The following is a 21,611-nucleotide window of genomic DNA, read 5'->3' as shown; positions in this document are numbered from 1 at the left end:
CCCAAGAGAAACCAGTTTTAATCCGTGTCCGCCGCCCCCCCCCCCCTCCAGTCTGTCCCAGGATTTTCAATGGAACAGAGAAAAATATATGGAAGAGATCGTGTGCATTACATTTACAGTTCTCAAAATGATTTAACAAGCGTTTTTTTTTTAAATCTTTTTTGAAAAAGTTTCTCTTAACAATCGTTAACAAGGAGATTCATTTTACTCTCTAAGTCTAAGATAAGTCAAAGTCAAGACACTATACAAACTATTTTTTTTAAAAATTCTTCTATAAACGACGTCACACCCCTGTGGAAAGAGATGGGGGCAGTGTTTCTTTCAGACTTTTTCTTCCAGGGGGGGGGGGGGGGGCGGACACAGGTAAAAGTAAATATTTTCTATATAAATTCTATTTTGTTCTGGGGGTCATCCATAATTGACGTCACGCTTTTTGACGATTTATACTCCCCCCTCCCCTCCGTCACACATCGTCACAAAAAGCCAGACCCTCCCCCTAGAATGACGTCACACCCCAGCCTACAACCCCCCCCCCCCCCTAAAAATTGCAGTTGAATTTTTTTTTAAACATCGATATTTTTCCAAAATCTTATCTGAATATGTCAAAATAGAATATTTTAATCAATTCTTATTACAATTTATTAAAACAGTTTTCTAAAACGCGAAATAACGTCTAAAATACGTTTTCTAACATTGCTTTTTTATAATGCAAAAGTGTGACGTCGCACCATCTGAACCCTCCCCCCCCCCCTCCCCATCATCATACACCGTCACAAAATTACGGATCCCCCTCCCCCTACGCGTATGACGTCATTTATGGACGACCCCAAAAGCGTGACGTCGTTTATGGACGACGCCTAAAAGAAAAGGATGGGGTGCTAGATCTAGTTTGTTATTTTGTTTTTTATGTAGCGTTTTTTTTTGGTGGGGGGGGGGGGGGGAGTTAGGTAAGGTGTTGGGATCAGTGTTTCTTCCAGACTTTTTTCTCCGGGGGGGCACTTGAAATTTTCGGGGGGGCGGTAAACTTTCTTCGGGGGGGCGGACATTGTTAAAAGTATATATTTTCTATATAAATTATATAAATTTCATTTCGTTCGGGGGGGGGGGGGGGCGGTAAAAATTTTTCGGGGGGGCTTCGCCCCCCCGAAGAGATGCCTGGAAGAAACTCTGGTTGGGATGCGGGCCGTACTGGGTGAATAATTTAGATTAGAGTCATGACACCACGCCGAAAAATTTAAAGTCTATAAAGTTGCTCTATTGCGTAGTGAGTTTTAAAATATATTCATTTACTAATTTAGACTATTGTATTTAATATATTTGTATTTAATATGCGTGCCATCCCTAAATGCAGGTTTTTCATTATATTCCTGTTTATTTTTAACCTGTACTTATTTAGATGCTTGCCTAAAGACCTCGCTTGATTTTCCGTCACGTGACATTAAAGTTTACTTTTCACAATCACAGGGCCACTGTAACAGTGTTGTTGTGCGTCAGTGTAGTGTTTAGTCGTGAAACTTTAGTGTACACATTAAGTAAACCTGCGACTAATAAATAAAAAAAAAATAGCTAGACTATGTTATCAGAATCCCCCGAGGTACGAGTCTGTAGTAAATTGTAACCGAAAAGTACACACATTTATAAAGACCTCTCAAATGTTTGTTTCCAGACAAAAAATTATTCACGGAAAAGATCCACGGCTGAGTGTAAATTCTGGGTAATCTATCGTTTTGGGTACGTAAAATCGCCCGCGATTTGTAATGTGAAAAACAGGTGACTCCTTAAGTTTTAATAATTATTTCACATTTTGAGGAGGATTTATGTTTTAAAAAATTCAAAAATGTTTCCTTGATTCATTTATGTACCTGTTTTTAAACAATTGAATTAAAACTATTCCGTAATAAATGAAGACTAGCGATGTTTCCAACAGATGCAACCATGCTCATCTACTATAGCAGCCATCTTGTCTAAGTTTTATTTTTATAAGCTTTTAGCGCCAGATTCAGGGGGAAGCCACTCTATTTTACAAATGGCTGCTGTTTATATAGCAAATCTTGCTCTCAGACACTGCTGTTTAAAGTTAATTTCTGGCCTATATCGATATATTTAGCCATTGATTTAGGTTTATTATTCATTTATCTATAATATTTGACACAAAAGTATGACAATATACTTCTATTAAAGCCTTGACAATGAGGTAACGTTTTCGTACATAAATAGCCGCGGGCGATTTTACGTACCCAAAACGATAGATTACCAAATTCTGTGACGGATATGGTGAGGCGTAGATTCTAGATCTAGATTCTAGATCTATTTAATTTAGATTAGATATAAATCTAGATCTAGATTTTCTAGATATCTAGAATACATTCTAGGGGATAATAAGAACTAGAATCGACATGAGTTAATAGTTAATTGTAGGCCTAAATTGTAGTATTAATAATTGAGTTTTCTGTTAAAAAAATAGTAAAATCTAGAACTAGACTCTACCAGTCTACCTACACTTAAATTTTTTTCCATCTAGTCTAACTAGTAAATAATAGGCCTTAGGCCTAAGTAGATCTAGAGATTACTTAGTTTACAGATGGCAGCTGTTTATATAACAAATCGTGCTCGCAAACACTGCTGTTTAAAGTTAATTTCTGGCCTATATTGACTATAGGGGAGTATAAATCACATATTGATATAGATCTAGTTAGCCATTGATTTTAATTTATTATTCAGTTATCTATAATATTTGACACAAATATATCACAATATAATATACTTCTATTAAATAATTAAAGCCTTAATAATGAGGCCGCTGCCGATTTTACACACCTAAAACGATAGATTACCTTTTTTTTTAGTAAGGGCCAGTTAGGCTTACTTTAATACTTATTACTTAACAATTAGGCTGATATTCTGATACTAGATCTGCTACTGTTAGTTAAGTGTTCGTATTTTTAATTTTATTTATTTTAGAGGGTTAGGGGCACTTCAAATCTTGTTGCTAGCAACATCCACACAATAACAGCACATGAGGGTGACGTGACGGCTGTGGCTTATTCTAACACCACTCTTGCAACATGCTCCTCTGATAAAACTATCAGGCTTTGGGGTATTAAAGATTTCACAGAGCTACCATCATCTCCACTATTGGGCCATAAATATTTTGTGAGTACTAGAACTATGTAGCAAACGTGTTATAATTATTTGTTTGTGGCTCATAAAGTCATAGATTTTTACTATATGTTTGTAGGAAGAAAAATAGAAGGTTTTGTTATCTAAAATGTTCTGTTCCATGAGTTTTTGTGTGCGTCTGTTAATTGCATTGTTTCAGTTCCTTTAAAGAAATGAATTTTTAAAACAAATTTAATTCATTGTCAGTATTTGAACTTATTGAAATTATATCCTTGCACGACTTTAATTATCATAGGTAAGTTTAATTATTAAGAATTGTTTAAAAATGTGTTTTAGCAAATGTTACAAAAATTGAAAATATTTTTTTCTATCCTATTGTAGTAGCGGTAACAAAAACAAAAAATAAGGACCATAGTTAAACAAAATATATATTTTGATTTCAGATCCACTGTTGTGAATTCTCTCCCTTGGGTTCAACACTAGCCACTTGCTCAACAGATGGGACACTGCAGCTTTGGTCTGTGAAGACAGGAGAAAATCTGGCCAGTTTGTCCCATCCTAGCAAGTGTGCCATAAGAGTTTGTCAGTTTTCAAGAGATGGGACAAAAATTATTACTGGGGGTGATGATGAAATGGCTTGCTTGTGGAATGTTGCTGATAAAAAACTTATCAGGTAATTGGTCAGAGTTTTGTTTTAATTTTTTTGTTTTATGCTTTGTGCATTTATGGTTTTTACAATGAATGAAATCTACTGATTTATCTTTTGGTTCTGCTTGACTTGGCTGATTACCTTGGTGCAAGGTCTCATCTATGGTGATAATTTAATGGCTTTATTTGAGATTGTTTCGTTTATTTAATGTGGTCAAGATTTCGGTTATAGTCCTACTGGTTTGCTGTTTGATAAGGTATTGTATTCGCTGGCCAGTAGATCATCTGTTGTACTCAGATACCCACAAGACCATCTATTGTACCAGATAGACGCTAGATCATCTATTGGACGCTAGATCATCTGTTCTACCAGATTGTCACTAGACCATAAATTGCACCAAATGGCCGCAAGACCATCTATTGTACCAGATGACCAGTAGATCTTTATTGTACCAGATGGACACTAGATCATGAGTTGTACCAGATGACCAGTAGATCTTCTATTGTACTAGATAACCAATGGATTATCTATTGTACCTAATGGGCACTAGACCATAAGTTGTACCAGATAGCCACTATACCATCTATTGTACCAAATGGTCACTAGACCATAAGTTGTACCAGACAGCCACTATACCATCTATTGTACCAAATGGTCACTAGACCATAAGTTGTACCTGATAGCCACTATACCATCTATTGTACCAAATGGTCACTAGACCATAAGTTGTACCATATGGCTACTAGATCATCTGTTGCACAAAATGGCCACTAGACCATCTATTGTACAAGATGGACAATATATAAAAAATTGTTTGAAAAAGTTTTCAACCAATCAGCTTCAAGAACCCATTTGTCTTAGTTTGTGGTTGATCTGGTTTAATGGATTTTGTGTGTGTGTTTTAATCATGTGCTACAGGCATCGCTGTGTATTTAATTGACTCAGCCAGTTTTATTTTTATCAATTAATCAGGTTATTGATTTTTATTTCCAGCTGCTTTGAAATGCTGACTGCTAAAATGTTTACTGTCTTTTTTAATTTCACCTTGTTGGTCTAATGTGTTTTTCATTAGCTAACATTTTACTGTAATTAATTTATTGAAATGAAACACCCACATAATTTTTTTTCTATTTCTGTCACTTTAATGGGTTTTTTTTTACTGCCATTGCTTTTTCTTTCATCTTTCCCTTTGTTTTGTCAAATTTGCATTTTCATATTTTTTAATAAAAAGGGGAACATATTCATTGAATTTCAAATACTATTTTTTATAGTGACTAGAAAAATTGAACTTTGACTTAATAAAATGTTGATTTTAACTTAACCACCTTCCCACCTCAAATCATAACCAACTTTGTTTTGACATTTGTTTTGACTCTCTGCTAGATCATTCAAAGGCCACGATGAAAGTGTAACAGCAGCGACCTTCACCCCAGATGACAACTACATTGTGACCTGCAGCTCAGGGGGTGACATGGGAGGGGACATGCTGGTGTGGGATGCCCAGTTTGGACATGGAAAGTTCTTGACCCGCATCCATGACTGCCATGACCTTGGGGTCTCGTGCTGTGCTTTTTCACCCACATTTGGCTCAGCAGGTATTTCCTGACTATTCACAGAATTAGTTTTACCTGAATTGGTTGTAGAAATAGTGACACTAGCCAATCTGGGTTTTTTTTAGTTATCTGTGTTGATAGCTTAATGATGTGTGTTAGTAAAGTAACTTTTTCAAATTTTATTGTCCATAGGGCAGATTGAGTATACAAGATATTATAGTATGGCTAATACTACAAGAAATATCTAGTTACTTGAAATTTTAGTATATGTTTGTAGTTGTGTTGATATTTATGTGGGCACTAATAATGAACCTCTGTTATGGCAGTTAGATAAATCTTAATATATATTTTGACCTGTTGTGCCAAAATTTTAGCCTGAAAAAAACTGCTAAATCTTAATATAATTTTTTTGACCTGTTATGCCTGAAAAAAACATTTTTTTTTCTTTTAGTCTTTTCATAAATTAAAAGAAAATTATTGCACATTAACTTTTGGTTTTAATGTTTTGTTTAATAAATCTTTTGTTTAGGAGATTCATCTAGAAGTGACAGCCCTCACAAATTTCTGCTTGCCACAGGAGGCAAGGATAACCTGGTCAAGCTTTGGATATTCACTGGGCATGTTGGTTCTGTTGGTGAGTCTACTAAACCCCTGCTGGTTACCCCCACTAGTACCTTCTGTGCTCATTCTTCAATGGGATTGGTGAAGTAGAGTTTATCTGTTTCTTTGAGATCAGGATTTATAGGGGCAGGTTACAATGTATTTGCCATTATGTATTTAAACATTATATTTTAGAGCTCAAGGAGTAAGTCACTAAAAAGGACTAAGTACTTGTTACTAGAGTCAATGATGATTTATCTCTATAACTAATTGGCAATCTCAGCTTTACTAAAAGAAGATATGGCTAATTAAAAGGAACTAAAAATTAAAGTACCCTTTAGACCCCTTACGTGGGACAGGTGAAGTAGAGTTCATCTGTTTCTTTGAGATCAGGATTTAAAGGTATAGACAGTATAGTGTGGTCAGCACTATGCCCATCTTTATTTAGCTACTGTTACTCACACAGAGCTGAGTACACTCAGGGACAATGGGCGTTGGTAAATATTTTATTGTAACTGAGGTTGGTGAAAAGTTAAAACCTAAACTATAAAGTCATTGAATGGATTGAAATGTAATTAAATTATGTTATAAGATAATTTTTTAAAATTAAACAAACACTTTTTTGTATCATCCCATAATTTCCTGCAACTAAGATGTTTCTGTAAAACTGGAAACAATGCTCCCAGGACACAAAGACTCTGTGTTGTGGCTTTGTTTCTCTCCTGATGGTCAATACATTGCTTCTTGGTAAAGTTAATTGGTAGTTAATTCTTAATGCTTAGTTTACTTTTTGTTTTGATTTCTCTGTAACATAACTATCTTTATGAAAATGGACTGACACTTTTTATTAAGAAATACTTATTTATTTGAAATTTTTAAATTCTTGATATACCATTATTTTCGAGTTATTTGTTGTTTTTTAATTAATATTATTTTAATATTATTTAAAAAAATTCTATTCTAGCTCATTAGACAGAACAGCTCGTCTATGGAATGCGGTAAAATTTTTTTAATGAAATGTTAATGTTGTTGCATCATTGATTAATTACCTTGATCAGCTTTCCATTTTAATTAATTTTTTTTGCTTGAAAAACAAAGTACATTAAACCTGTGACTATGTTAAAGGAAAAAAGAATAATGGGAATGTTAGATCTGTAACAGATAATATAAAAATCTTTTTTAACCTCCCCAGAACACACAGCAGGCGATTATCAGCATAGATGAACATTCTAGGTAAGTGTTTAAAGAAAACTACTTTAATTTCTTGACTAGTTTTGTCACTTTCTCATAATTTTTGTATTATCTAAAATTAAATTTTGGGTGGCAAATTAAATGCAACAATTTCCATATAATCCAATATTGTACATTTTTCTTTCCAGATAATAATCTAAAAAATTATTTGCAATATCTTATAGGTTGGCCTATTATTTAAAAAAACCTATTCTGTTTTAGCTATGTGGCACACTGCGCTTTCTCCAAAGATAGCAAGTGCCTGGCAACAGCTTCAAATGACAACACCGTAAAAATCTGGCAGCTGAATGACACATCACATATAATGCGTAAGTTTTGACACTCCCATTCAGTGGGTGATCTCCGTCCCAAATTTCTGTTTATTAGTTTTTAACATTCTACTCAGCATAAACTTTATGTTAACTCAGTTCCAGTGAGTAAAATTTAAAAAAAAAATGTTATTTAAAAAATCTATGCGGTGAAAACTGTAAAACTGATAATGATATCTGTTTGTTGATTTTTAATAACATATTTGAAAATAAACAACTAATATTTGTTTAGTAACAAATTTGGAAGCCATTGTCATCTAGCATAACATTACAAACAACCTATTTGCATTCCATCAACATAACAAGTAACACTTAAAAAATGTTTTGGTAAAAACATAGAAAGGCAGGGTGGGACAGGAGTGAGACTGTAGTTGTGTATCAGCACTGGATGCTTGGACTTAATATGTAAACTCTCTCAAACAAAAGGCCTACTTCTGTCTTTGGTTCTTAGGCTATATAAGATTTAAGCTAATGTGTTTGCCATATTTTTGTTGCAGAAAATTTAGCAGGCTATGAACAAGGGGAAGAAACTCCAGGGCAGGCGTGCACCAGTTACTCCCATGTTTCTATGGAGTTGTGGTCTGTGGATGATGTGTGTCAGTGGTTAGGCTCCTTAGGTCTATCTGAATATGAGGACAAGTTTAGAACCAATGCCATTGATGGGAAGGAGTTGCTAGCCGTGTCTGCTGCAGACTTAGAAACACTTGGAATTGGTAAGAATAATGTCCCTTGTTGAAATCTAGACTTTTAATTAAAATTTACATTAGGCCTATGTGAAATATATTTTTATTTTGACACTAACTATAAATTTAAAAAAAAATGTGTATGCCTAGATCTATATGTATAGTTTTATTTCAACACAGCTGCTGTTAGTTAATTTGATTACATAAACAAATTTTATTATGCTTTTTGCTCAGACTTTGTTTTATGGGTAGCCTATTTAAATAAAGTTAATTTTAATAATTCTAATAACTTGAATAATTAAAAAAAAAAAATTACAAATGAAAAACTACAGCAAAACATCCGAGTTTTCACACCCACTTTTTATGTATTGATCAGAAGCCCTGGGGCACCGCAACAAAATACTGAGAGGCAAAGCAACAGCACAAGACAAAACAATTTCCTCAGTGAAAGATGAACCCACCAACACCCCAGATGAATTCCTCTGTCCCATAACACACGAGATCATGACTGATCCAGTTATTGCAGCAGGTACAGGGAGAATGTTTCACTTGTGTTTCAATTGTCATAACTTGTATATTAGAAACAAAGTTACCTTTTTAAAACACTGTTCATCATGTTAATATCATTGGAGAAATAGTTTGAGATCAGTGCTTGCTTAACCGTTTATTTTTCTACTAGATGGCTACACATACAATAGACCAGCTATAGTAAGCTGGATGGCAAAAGAGCTCCGTAGTCCAATGACCAACATGCTCCTGGAGTCGTCTGACCTGGTTCCTAATCGCACACTGAAGATGATGATTCAGAAATTCTTGCATACCTCCTAAAATTGTAATATATAGCTTTAGAACTGAGTGAATCTAAAATAAGCATCAAAATCTTAAAGATGGTTAATCTTTAATCAGTATACACATAAGTATATATTTTGTATTTATTTTAAGGACATAAATTGATATTATGGCATTTAAAATTCTGAAACTGTGAGCATTGAAAGTGTAACTAGCACACCATACAAAAATGTCAATTTTGGGGATCCATGGGAGACACCCCTGCCTGCACAACTGTCGTTGTTTTTAACTTTTGTTTCAAACACATTGCGCTTAAGTATTTTTAAAAGAAACATTGGACTAAAAAAAAAGATAAGAATTGTAAATCAGAAATATTTCAGAGATTTTTTAAAACTTTTTCTATAAACTTTTTCTATGTAACTGCTAAGTAAGCTATTGCCCTACAAGTACCATACACTACTATTCTGGTCACCAACTGGGACAGTAACTTCAGTTTCACTACACTGCAGCAGTTTTAAATATTCAACAGACTGGATGCTAACTTTATAATTATTATACACCATTGATATTTAACTCCGGAACCACAGCTTTTGTTTCTTGACAGTGTGCCTACTATGTTATATACCGCACCTTAGATGCAGAACTGAAAGCCAATTTCTATTTTAATTGTGTTAAATGTATATAAATATTTATCTGATATGATATCTTAAAAATTTATTCATCTCTAGTTTTGCTCCTGAGCTGGTTTAATACCTATAACCTTCTCTGTATAGCTTTACGTCATCTCGTCTTTCTATGCTTATAGTTTATATTTTCTGTACTAGGTTAAAATCTTTATTTTTGAGAACGTATTTGGTGAAAGCTAAACATGATTTTCACTGCAAGCAGTACTCTTTTTCACAGAAAAAAATATTTATTGAAATTGTGTTCAGATTTATTAAGGTTTGCTAAAAAAAAAAATCTGTTTAAGACAAGCCATTGAATATGTTAAAAAAAATTAGTGTTTTTTCATCTCTTCTGTAAATCTGTGCCTTCTTCAATATTACCTATAATCTGTTGGTTTGCCTTAAAAAAAAAAAGTCCATTTTTTAAGCCTTTTTTTATAAATTATATTTACAATTGTTGATTTAATGTATCATTTTTCTGAAAATTATTTAGATATATCTATATATCTCATTATTTGTTACAAAGGTTATAAACAACTATATTTTAAAATTTCTTTTGAATTTTTTGCAATACGATATGGCCTTTTAATTGTGTGCGAAAAATTTATTCTCTATTGTTATCTTATAACAATCTTGACATACTGTCTTTAATTTTTTTTTAAATATTATCAGTGTGGTGTATTCAATTGTTGGAAATTGCAATAAATTATATTCTAATTTTTTTCTCTTGCATGTAACAAAACAAATGAGATTGTGGTTTTAAATTTATTAACGTTGCAAACAGATAGGTGAACGTGAACTCAAAATGGACCAGCCAGATTGGGTGTTAATTTAAATCCCCAAAATGTTTCTCTTCAAAATCTATTGTAGTTGCCTTATAGAGGGTGTTGACATAGATGAATCCATTCCCACCTCAACACATTGATGCAAAAGTAAAAAGAAATGCTACTGTACAATTTATTATCTAGCTGTGATATTTTTTATGTATTTCTTTCTTTGTTAATGAAACATTCCATGTTATTTTATCATAAATGTTTCAATGTTTGTTAAAATGTGGACCTTCCTGTAGCAGCACCTTGTCCTTTAGATGTATAAACTAAAATTGTTGTTAGATTCTCAAAGCCATAATAAAAACAAAAAAACTTGGGCAGCTTATTCATTTTTTATTTATGTTTTTTCCTTTTTTACTTTCCCTATGAAAGAACAATTTTGTAACTGGCAAACAATTTGGACAACATTTGCATCATGATAATATAAAGAATGAACAATAGTGTAATGAAGGTAAACATTTAAACACCAACAGCTACAAAAATCATACATCATGGTCAACAGTTTTCAACACATTTGCATATCACTAGATAATCATTCTTTTAAAAAGACTAAAGCAAGGTCTTAAATCAGAAAAATATCCCCTGCAAATTTTGAAAGATTAAAAAAACTTTCAGATACAAGTACAAGCATCAAAACACCACATATTTCAAGCTGACTACACAAAATGTACATGATGGATTACCCCAAAACACCAAACACTAAGTCTTAGAATGATTCAAGACACAAGGACATTTGGAGATTGGAGCTATTTACACTGGGTATAAAAATGTGAGTGATTATGAAATATTAAAATGATTAACATCAAATCTTAAACAAAATACATTTTTTTAAATCACAGAAGGTGAAAACAATTTTTTTTATGGGAGTGAAAATATTTACACTTGCTAAGTTATTTTTAAAATCTGACTTACTTGGACATCCCATTAATTTTCTAAATATTTGAAGCCATTTGTACTGATGTTAAAAGTATGGCCGTATTTTCAGAACTAGTATTGTGATAAAGAGATTGACATCTACCAGTAAGCAGTTTTTAACAAGAGATGGAATGTATTCACTTCAAGGTAGATACTGACACATAATTTAACACTAAATGATGTGAAATAAAACTTTCTCAACTCATACAAAAAAAGCTTGAAGCTAAAAATGAATAGCCATAAAAAAAATTCACTAGAAAATTTACAAGATGCTATTTATTTAAAAATCTAAAAGAGAATCTACTAATGCCACAAATACGTCCGATAATGGCATTGTAAACAAGTAACATTTTTAAAATTAAATGCTTTTGCTTTGATCTAACTACTTTTTATAACATGGCACTGTAAAGGGACTTGCTTATGTTAAAAGTGAATGCAAGCAATGTAGAGAGGTATAACTGGTACAGCAATTTGGGGAACCACCGAGACTGGTGTGGTGTGTCTGTCAAAAACTTAGAAATGGCATCAAACTTCAGGTTTACAAACACTATGCACATTAACAAGTACTTTTTATAGTAAATGGCAGAATTTGAAAGCGTTCATAGATTGTGTATATACAGCAACAATGCAATCAAAAGCTATTTTTTTTGTACTGCTTGAAAACTGGCACCTGCAAGTATTTGTTTTTTTCACGCACAGAGGATCAAAAATACATTTCAATGCCACACGATTTATAGTAAACATTTAAAATGCATTAAGTAGTCTACATGAAATATCAGTAATTAATTCACTAATATACACATTTATACAATTTGCACAGGAACACAGAAAATCATTACGCTCCAGTTCCACGTTACTGGCAAAATGTTTTTAAAAGGTTACTGAATTACATTATTTTAGGCCTGCTTTCATGGGCAGCCATTGGATTAAACAAGTTACTGGTTGCTGATATTTGAGATGTTTCTGAACACCTTTACCATCTAAAAATACCTAAAATTTCTACCAAACATTACAAAAGGTATTTGTTTTTGGGTTTATAGTGAATGAACAGATTTTTAGAAAAATTTCTCAACACAAGCATATAATGTATAACTGGTGTCTCCTATGCTCATGGATGTAAACTGTCTAGATTGGCAGAAAAGGCTATTATATGTAATAATTTGTAATGATAAGTGGCTTAGTTTATTAAACTACTGTAGTAGCGAATATAATAATACATGGATTTAAAATTTATTCATGTTTTGATTCAACTTTTGAAACACAAGTATGCTGTTTATGTTTTTAGTGAAAAACATGGTTCATTTTGTTATCGAACAATGGCTTAAAGGGATTACAGTTAAACTTTAAATCCACTATTCATACAGATGTACCTGACATAATAAACTCATTATTTACTGAGTGTACAAATGTCCATTTGGGAAAAGATACACCTTAGTAAGAAACAGCAGAATCGAGTTCAATAGGTTTAGTGTAACTGATGGCTTGCTTCTGAGTAAAGAGGGTTTCAGGATATATTTTGATACAGATACCAAAAATCAAATAAAGCCAATTAAAACTATCTGAGAAATTATAAAGATACACAATTTAACAACGCCTGTATATTTTATAATAAAGCTCCTAATTTCTTTCAAAAACGTTTTCTTAAAATTAAAAATAATGTAGTTAACACTAACACCGTTTACAAGTTAAATAAACACAGTATACTAAAAGTAAATTTTACCAATTACAATCCTGATAATTGTCTAGTTAAATTTGTTAAAATTCTGTTAAAAATTAAATTACTCCTTAGAAAACGAACTTGTAAGGCTTTATCTGTGGTGGCCATCAATAGAAAATGATTTAATCCTCTGTGCTTACAATGAGCTCCAGCTCACAGGCCCATAGCAGGACTTTATGGATTGGGATAATCCATTATGACATTTCAACCATTTTATGGCTTCTCGGTTCAATGCCTCATCTTTTGTTTTTATTTTTCCTCGGTGTGTCAGACCCTGTCCACTCAGGGTCATTTGAGTCGTCATTTAGTGCCTTTCTTATCTTACAACGCTTAGACACTTCAACCCCAATCCACTCAGGGTCATTAGGATCCTCCCCAAGTGACGAGACAGATTCATTACTAGGGTGAGGAGAAGGCGCAGCACTGGGGTCCTCCTGGTTGTCCACTGAATTCCCAACATATACTTTTCCAGAGGGCTCTGCAAGTCGCCTGGCAACTCGCCTGTGAACTGGCTCACAGCTGGGAGGCAGTTCCTCACTCATTAGTTCAAACTCATCCTCTGATAAAGGGAAAGTCCTCCTTGGCCAGGGTTCTACCCCATTACATTCAATAAGTGAATTGTGAATGTCTTCCAACACAGATCCACTCCGCTCTCGTTTGGAGAAAGAAATGGTTCTCCTTCGAGCAGTCAGCATCTGGATATTATCCAAAGACTCTTCCAGACTAGATGTGCTAGGCAGACTGAGGAAGAGGAATGTTTGAATCAGTTTATTTAAAAAATATATTTCACAACAACAGGAGAAACAGCAAAATGAATAGTTTAATAATTTTTAGGCTAACAATACAATAGACTGTTTACCTGGTCCTATTTCTCCTTAGTGGAGGGTACTGAACAAAGTTGCGGAAACGTTTCTTCTCCTCTTGCTCCAGAACCATATGTCTGGCTGCAAACTTCTCATCAGAGAGATCTTCTTCAGGCTAGTAGAAAAACAGTTTGCAATGATAAGTTGAGGTAATCTTTTTACAAGAAATAAACTCATTTAAAAGATTGCTATCTAATAAAAATAATTTGGATTTCCCAGTTAACATAAAAAATACGAAGCATACCTCTTCATCAGAAGAAACTTCAACTTTGTGTCTTTCAACAGGTATTGAAACCCCATTTGTTTTTTCTAATTTTTGCGTAATTTCAGTTGATTCAATCTGTGCTAAAGACTTAGGGATTTCTCGCCACCTGATGAGTTAAGATAGTAAATTTATTATAAATTCTCAAAGTGTAAAAATTACGGTTAACATGAATTTTACAAAAGATCTTACAGTTAATACTTAAATACAAACAAACCACATATACATTGTGGTTATTTTGATAACCTGCGTTTATACACTAGCCTTTTGTACTTTGTAAAGTTTAAAATTAACATACTTAGGTGTGACAATTTCCTTATACTGTGGCTGTTCCACCCTAATAGTCGTTGCCATACTGAGTGGGATGACAATATTGTTGATATCAAAGGAATTGTCCACCCTCCTTTTACGTGAATGACCCCCTTCTCTCATGTCCTTGAGGGAGGACTGTGAAGCACTGCAGGATAGACCACCCTCTCTGTTGCTTGACATAGAGGCTTCTTGCTCTAAAAATAAGGCTTCAATGTCATCATTATCCTGATCATACTGATGCCTTTTTATAGCTGTTGGAGAAAAGTAATGTTTGTCCTGGATCATTTTCACCTGACATGACTAGTAACTACTCTAAGAACATATTGACACCTGTCTAAATGTCAGTGATTTTAGATAAGACAAAATACTTCCCAATGGAATTTTTAAAAAGCAATGTAAGCCAACATCTAATAACACTCAAAGTGTTACCAAAAATATAAAGTAAATTTATCTAAATCTAAAATAAAACATGAAAATCATCAATGACTACATGAACAACAAAACATTAAATTACCTTTTGTAACTTTAACAGATTTTCTTTTTGTTTTTTTATTCACACAAGATTTAATAGACGCTCCTTTTGATGTTGTATTTCCTTTTGTTTTACCTTCATACTTGTTTTTTATTTCTATAAAACAATAAGATGTATAAATATATGTGGTATCGTCTGAGATCTATTTAATGGTTTTTAAAGAGGTAGTAAAACAAAGTTCAGTTACTTTAAAATATGTGGTAGTGGTATGTTAGAATAAGCTTTTCCCCATTGCAGTAATTACCAGAGGTTAAAAGTATTGTATAAGCAAAAGTACAAGTATGGTTTTTTTTGTATATATAAAAAATTCATTGCAGAAGAAAAAAACAAAACACCTGGATTAGAGGAATAGTGGTGTGTAATATTGTAATATAATTTGATTCCTTGTTTTCCAGACTAATTGCAACTAATTAAAAAAAAAATGGCCCACTTTTACAAGACCAAGGCTTAAGGTATGTAGACTTCTTTTCATGCCTATCTAGCAAGGAGGGCAATGATTCAGGTGCAACCAGAAAATAACATATATTTGTAAAAAAACCCAGTCTCTAAAAATGTGACATTTACTATTTCAGTTAACTCTAAATATGCACCATAGAAAAAATTAATATTAAAACTTTCATTTGACTATGATTACTTATTAAATAAAGAAGCTAAATTAAGATGTACTCAAGTTTAAAACAGGCTGAAAGACAAATTAACAATGAAACTTACTTGCTGAAAAATTTATCACAGATGTATTGTTTCTTCCATTTTGTCTGGTGTTTCCATTCTTTTTAACAGGTTCAGTCACTAAGTTTAGAACTTTATGTCTTTTATAATCCCCTACTCTAGATTTGCGGGAAAGTGGCTTATTCTGCCACATCCCAGTTTTGAGTAATCCTTCAAAATGAATCGGCAAGTGTACGTCTTGTGGGAATGAAAGCACTGGATGGAATGAGGAATCAAGGATGGCAACTCTTTCTTTTACAGACATGCTATCAGGGTCCACTGTCAATGTATTGTTATATCTTCCTCCACACACAGTACATGGGTTGGCTGGAGAATAGCAGCGACAACGAATGTCAGATAGCCGTGCTGCTTTCTGGCTGGTTTTAAAAAGCCCCATAGTTCTAAGTATTTTCCTCTTGCGATAGCTACGTAGAGGACGACATCTTGCTGCTTGACATGTACTGTCTAGGTGTGAATCCAACAAATGACTAGCCTTTCCAGAGAGGCGCAACTCTTTTGGGATCATAGGACTATCGTCAGCTGTTGTGGTATCTGTATCTGTAGTACTACATGGAGAGTCAGTGAGACCATTTGCAAAAGGTGAAGATATTTTTGAGGAGCAAGATGGGCTACCAACAGCAGATGACGGTGACATACATTTCCCTAAGGACTGGGCTAGCCTTGAAGGTAATTTATCCACGTTAGACATGATAGAGGATACGTTACTTGACGAGACCTCAGATTCCTCAGCCCCCTCTGATACTTTTTCTTCTCCAGAATGTTTCTGCAGGCTCTGTATGTGTCTTAAAATTTCTGTTGCTGTTGGTGGATCACCTAATACAACACCCCCTTTGCTGTTTCTCAGTTGCCTGTGGATCTGACTTTGTTGTCGAATACGATACTCAAGATCAGAAACTTGAGCTTGCAACCATGTCCAGCGTGATACTACAGCACCTCGGTCCACTGCCCATTTCCACTCAGCTCTTTTTATTCTGGGGATATACATTCATCCATTTAATGTTTAACTAATACTTTGTATAAGTTCATTTAATAAACATGTAACAAAAGAACATGTGGTTCCACAATAAACTTTTGCAAAAAATTACAAATCCATACAACATTTTTACTTGTAAGTTATCATTTATTATTTAGTATTGGAAATTAAATTTTGAATATAAAAATATATATGAATTTATTTTTTTTTACATTAAACATTTAGCCTACATAGTTTTTAATTTATTCAAGAACAAGTTACACTTTTTTAAAAATTTCTGCTATGGTTTAATAAATTTTAGAAAGATGTTAAGTAGCAACTTTTCTGTGTAACTACCAAGGAACTTTTCTCATATCAAAAGAGGCTAAAAATAGAAATTAAACTGAAGTTACACATCATTGTCAATAATACATTTACAAAATATTTCTTAGAATAGTAAATTTCTAAATTATTTCAGCTTTAAGGTTAACATTTAAAAAAAAAAATGTGTGTTCGGCTAAATGGACAAAATCACAGACATAACAGTTTATGGGTTGGACCTCAGACGATTGTACCACCCCCCCCCCCCCCACTTCCCCTTATTTTTCAATTTGTCCATTAATGTACATATACTGCTGTTACGTGTATTCTTTAAGAGTTTGGGAGTGTCAGGAGAGGAACTATTAAAAAAAACCACATGTTATTTAAATAGTTTTGACAATTATCAGTAACTAGTGCACGTTCTTTACGCCTTATTTAAACAGCAGTTGCCGGTGTGCCACCGTGTTCACTGTAGATTACGAATTGCTAAAAATAGAACGAAACTTCCGCACGACCGCGGCCAATGAAGATCCGTAATTTATAGAGGCGTGTCCTTTAGTCTGATGTAACGCTTAACTCTTTCAAAAGCTCTTTTTTTCTCTCACTATACCAACATTTTTCACAAAATGTGTTAGAAGTACTTGTAATGTATTACCGTATATATAATAAAATAGTTTGCAGGAAGACCCCCCCCCCTCCCGCCAAACACGCTGACTAATGTGCCGCTAGATTAGACGCGACCTTCCCTACAACTGAGCGACAGCTTCCCTTCTCGCCTGACCTTGATATTGAAGGCTGGCGGCGCGATCCATTGTGCTGGGTTTTTTTTTTTTTTTTTTTTTTTTTGGCATTCTGTTCCGTTTAGTACACATTAAAAAAAAAACATGTATATCTGCATTTTATATTCTTTATAAATATTAGAATATAATTAGAATACTTTTGTGGCGGGATAGCGTAGTTAAAATGGTTCTACATAAAATTTACACAGCGGGGTAAAATGCATACAATTGCCGGTAGGCCTACATCGTACGTTCATACAGGTGTTTCGTCAGACTATATTTCATATTTTCATCTTGCACTCCGTAACGAAGTTCAAGGTTTAAAAAAAAGAGAGGGGAGGGCAAACAAAAAATTTGGAAGAATATAGTAACCACAGTCAATACCGTTTTAACGGGGAGAGACCGAAAAATATGGAAGAATGTAGGGCCTATTAACAGCCAACACAGTTTATAATAATAATAATAGTTGTTAAATGATTTCATACATCATGTTTTATATTTTCTTATGAAAAAATCTAAATGACTAGTTTCAATAGTGTAAACCAACTAAAATTAATGCTAGCACGAATTCCAATGACCTAAGTCTATCCACCTGTGTGTTAAATTATGCTAACTACTAGGCCTATATGAACTACATCAGGTCACATTTATGATTGCATTTTGACACTAGTAACTAACAGTATAACAGTTGACTACCAATAACCTTTTGATCAAACGTTCTTTGTTAGATCATGAATAAATAGATTGACTAAAATCTAATTTAAAATATTTTAGGGTCTACTGTAAGGTATGCAAGTTACATAAGTTTTGGTGGGGGAAAAAATACTGCGAGATTTAAATTTAGGCATAGTTATGTCAATATGATACCGACTCAATACTAATCATGTTATCAATTGCCCTTTTATTTTTATGAGGCCTATGGGTTTAACAGAAAATTACTTACATTGGGACAAGAAAATATCTATCTTAACCTATTGTGATAGTGATTAGACCAAGCTATAAATAATAAAAACTTACAATGGGGGGAGATCTGTAGGTTGCTGTCGAGGTGACTGAAGTGAATCCTCATCACCACTTTCACCTCCAGAGCTACTAGCTGTAGCATCCGAATCCAACTCTGATGCTGTTGTCTGAACTCTCTGCATTAGCTTTTCTGAAGTGTTCAGAGATGTATTTCTAACAGAGGAGTCCATGATTGTGATACAGCTAGCTTTAGAAGAGGACTTCTCATGCATTGCTAAACGATTTGGCTGGCATGTTTTCACAAGCTTGACCAGTTGTGGTGTGGACATATTTTTCACCTCTTCATTACTGAGGAAATGTTCCTTCAGTTCTGTAGGTACTGGTGCCTCATTTTTAATAGCTTTGGCAACATTTAGAAGGTTTTTGTGTTGATAGTTAACAAAATGTCTTAACTGCTCCTTAGTGTGAGATTCAACTACTTTTCCTTTCATTCTTTTTAGCCTTCTTATCAATGTGTCAACTTTTCTTTCTAAATACAACTGCTTTTTGATACAATCTTTCCTCATGTCTTCTTTGGATTTACTTTCAGGTTGTGTTTCAGATACAGAGGACACACTTTCAAGAGCTACCTGAGGAGGTATTTGATTGTGTTTCATATTCATTCCCATTGTCACTGGAGAGTTTAGCTTTTCTTTATCTTGACTACCTGAAATTGAATGAAGGCCTCTTCTTACAGGTGCATCCCCACTCTCATCACAATCATTTACAGTATCACTCTTTTCTCTTCTATCAAGATCATTATCTCCATTAACCATTACTGGAGGTAAGACTTTTATCTTAGAAATGTTGGCAAATTTATCACCATTTCCGATACACTGATCTTTGATTTCTTTATTCTTGTCAGCAGCTACCTGCGGCTGATTCATTATCTTGAAATCGTCAATATATTGATCTGATTTTGTGTCCCTCACACTTTGAAAATCCTCTGAAGCGTAGTAATGATCAAGATGTGGCACTTTGATGCTAAGTCCTTTAATATTCGAAAACTTGCTGACATTCGATGAGAGCGGCAATGTTTGTGAACTGCCGTTACTCATGGACGTTGACCTCTTGGGGTCACCAATACCGTTTGTTGCGTTATGCTCGTTATTCGTCCGTGCCAGGTGTGTCACCCGCAGATCGGTCGATATGTTCCGTAAACCCAGTGTGTTCAAATCTCTCTTCAAAACTGGAAGAGAAAGGTCTTTAGTTTTATTATTAACTTTAATCAGCGAGTCTTTTTGGGTAGGATCTTGAATTTTGAGACGCGCGGATGCCGCTTCAGTCAGCGCTGGTGCCATTGCGGCCAAACATATCCTCAGTGTTGACGAGCCCGACATAAACGCATTTGCATCTGCAAAGGGTATTCCGTGCAAACTGATTCTGATTTTAGTCAGGCATTAATTTTACAAAATGCCGAGTCACAGTATAGATCTAGTCGTCGGTATCCCCAGCCTAAGACTGGTTTCAATCATTGAATTTTGCATGAAATATGTCAAAAGCACGCTGTCGATTATGAAACTAGGACAAGCCTTCAGACTATAAAAAGCACGTGACTCGTTCTCTACACAACAAGGAAAAAGTAGAACGGAAGGTTTAATCAATTCAAAGATTATCGAATATCAGATACACTAAGCGTTTGAATGTTATAATTTACAATCTAAGAACATTATGTTACTTTCTATTTATACTGCAGACGACAAATGTATTTGAAATGTCCCTTATTTTTACTAGCCTAAAGCACAAACCACACACTTTCTACACAACATAACACTAACAGTAACACCACGTGATCAGGCCACGTCCTTGTACACTGCATTATGCGTGAAGGATGCTGAATGTTTTAACCTTACAATCTCCGAAAAATATGAATGTCCAAGTGAAAAACATATAAGGCTGCATGAAAATATGTTGAAATTTCCACACACATTAAGTTGGAAGCAACAACAATATCACACTATAGTACAAAGTCAACATTTTATTCAGCGTATCGGACGATCCCTGTCATGGCGGCAAAAGTTGATTCACAATAACTTTACAAACAAACGTCTCTCGCGCAGCGAAGGACTACATCAATAGTTATACCCCTCTAGTCGCAATTCGCTGATTGGTTGACTCGGAGGGGTTATAAGTTCGTGAACTTCAATATGTTAACCTAGCTGTGCTTGTGGTTTTAATAAAGCGCATAAACATAGCTAGATTTCTAGGTCTAGATCTACTATTAGTCTTGTAAATTAACAGTGTTGCTAAATAAAATATTAATAACTATTTACTTTCCACAATTTTGATTAACTTCTGGATTCTAATGTACTTCAAATAATGTATTTAAAACTTCGGTCCTCGACGGTTTTTTTTTACGGAGTTCTCTAATGTTAACTCTTATTTATAATCTAGATCGCATACAACGTTTTAAAATATTATTATTGTTGCTAGATCTAGATATAGATCTATATTTATTTAAAAAATACGCTAGGTTAAAATATTGAGTAAAATCTACCCAAGAGCAGCTAGAGGTGTGTTAACGTAGCTTTTCCGTTAAAAGGCTACCATTGTTCGGCATTTATTATGGCTCGTTGTGAAGCATCGATACCTTCTCCGTTTTTATGTTGCTTCTAAAAACACTAGACTATCATACTTTTACACATGAAGAGTAGGTCGTATTGTGACCATTATCGAAATACTTCCTATCGTAAGTTGTATTCGATTAAAAGATGCCTGTCTACTAACAAAGATTATAATTGTAAAAAAAAAAAAATACAACTACCAAGCTATTATAAAA

General features: G+C 34.0%; 2 protein-coding genes across 2 annotated transcripts; one reads left to right on the top strand and one right to left on the bottom strand.

Moving 5' to 3' along the window:
• Window positions 1-1,470: 1,470 nt before the first annotated feature.
• On the top strand, window positions 1,471-10,274 carry LOC131958240 (WD repeat, SAM and U-box domain-containing protein 1). Its single transcript, XM_059323142.1, has 13 exons — window positions 1,471-1,713; window positions 2,264-2,274; window positions 2,962-3,153; window positions 3,564-3,793; window positions 5,153-5,364; window positions 5,852-5,956; window positions 6,576-6,669; window positions 6,887-6,920; window positions 7,115-7,155; window positions 7,375-7,481; window positions 7,979-8,194; window positions 8,541-8,693; window positions 8,844-10,274. Exons 1-13 carry the CDS (start codon window positions 1,653-1,655, stop codon window positions 8,990-8,992), a joined length of 1,605 nt encoding a protein of 534 aa, XP_059179125.1. The 5' UTR covers window positions 1,471-1,652; the 3' UTR covers window positions 8,993-10,274.
• A 161-nt stretch (window positions 10,275-10,435) lies between these two features.
• On the bottom strand, window positions 10,436-21,245 carry LOC131958239 (KAT8 regulatory NSL complex subunit 1). The gene is made up of 7 exons (XM_059323141.1): window positions 18,848-21,245; window positions 15,761-16,749; window positions 15,032-15,145; window positions 14,504-14,768; window positions 14,188-14,314; window positions 13,940-14,058; window positions 10,436-13,821 (listed from the first exon to the last, which is right to left on the bottom strand). Exons 1-7 carry the CDS (start codon window positions 20,170-20,172, stop codon window positions 13,317-13,319), a joined length of 3,444 nt encoding a protein of 1,147 aa, XP_059179124.1. The 5' UTR covers window positions 20,173-21,245; the 3' UTR covers window positions 10,436-13,316.
• Between the last annotated feature and the right edge of the window lie 366 nt (window positions 21,246-21,611).

The sequence above is a fragment of the Physella acuta genome, unplaced genomic scaffold (genome assembly GCF_028476545.2).
Source record: "Physella acuta isolate Inbredline_101_S28 unplaced genomic scaffold, ASM2847654v3 ptg001304l, whole genome shotgun sequence".
Taxonomy (NCBI): Eukaryota; Metazoa; Mollusca; class Gastropoda; family Physidae; genus Physella; species Physella acuta.
Note: the sequence above shows the minus strand (reverse complement) of the source record. Positions and strands in the feature narration are given on the sequence as shown.

Coding starts and splice junctions, on each gene's coding strand:
- LOC131958240 (XM_059323142.1), top strand. CDS start 1,653: ATGTTTGTTTCCAGACAAAAAATTATTCACGGAAAAGATCCACGGCTG. Junction 7,156..7,374: donor AGCATAGATGAACATTCTAG/GTAAGTGTTTAA, acceptor ATTCTGTTTTAG/CTATGTGGCACACTGCGCTT. Junction 7,482..7,978: donor TGACACATCACATATAATGC/GTAAGTTTTGAC, acceptor TTTTTGTTGCAG/AAAATTTAGCAGGCTATGAA.
- LOC131958239 (XM_059323141.1), bottom strand. CDS start 20,172: ATGTCGGGCTCGTCAACACTGAGGATATGTTTGGCCGCAATGGCACCA. Junction 14,769..15,031: donor ATCTGTTAAAGTTACAAAAG/GTAATTTAATGT, acceptor TTTCTCCAACAG/CTATAAAAAGGCATCAGTAT. Junction 14,059..14,187: donor AAGTTTCTTCTGATGAAGAG/GTATGCTTCGTA, acceptor TTTTTCTACTAG/CCTGAAGAAGATCTCTCTGA.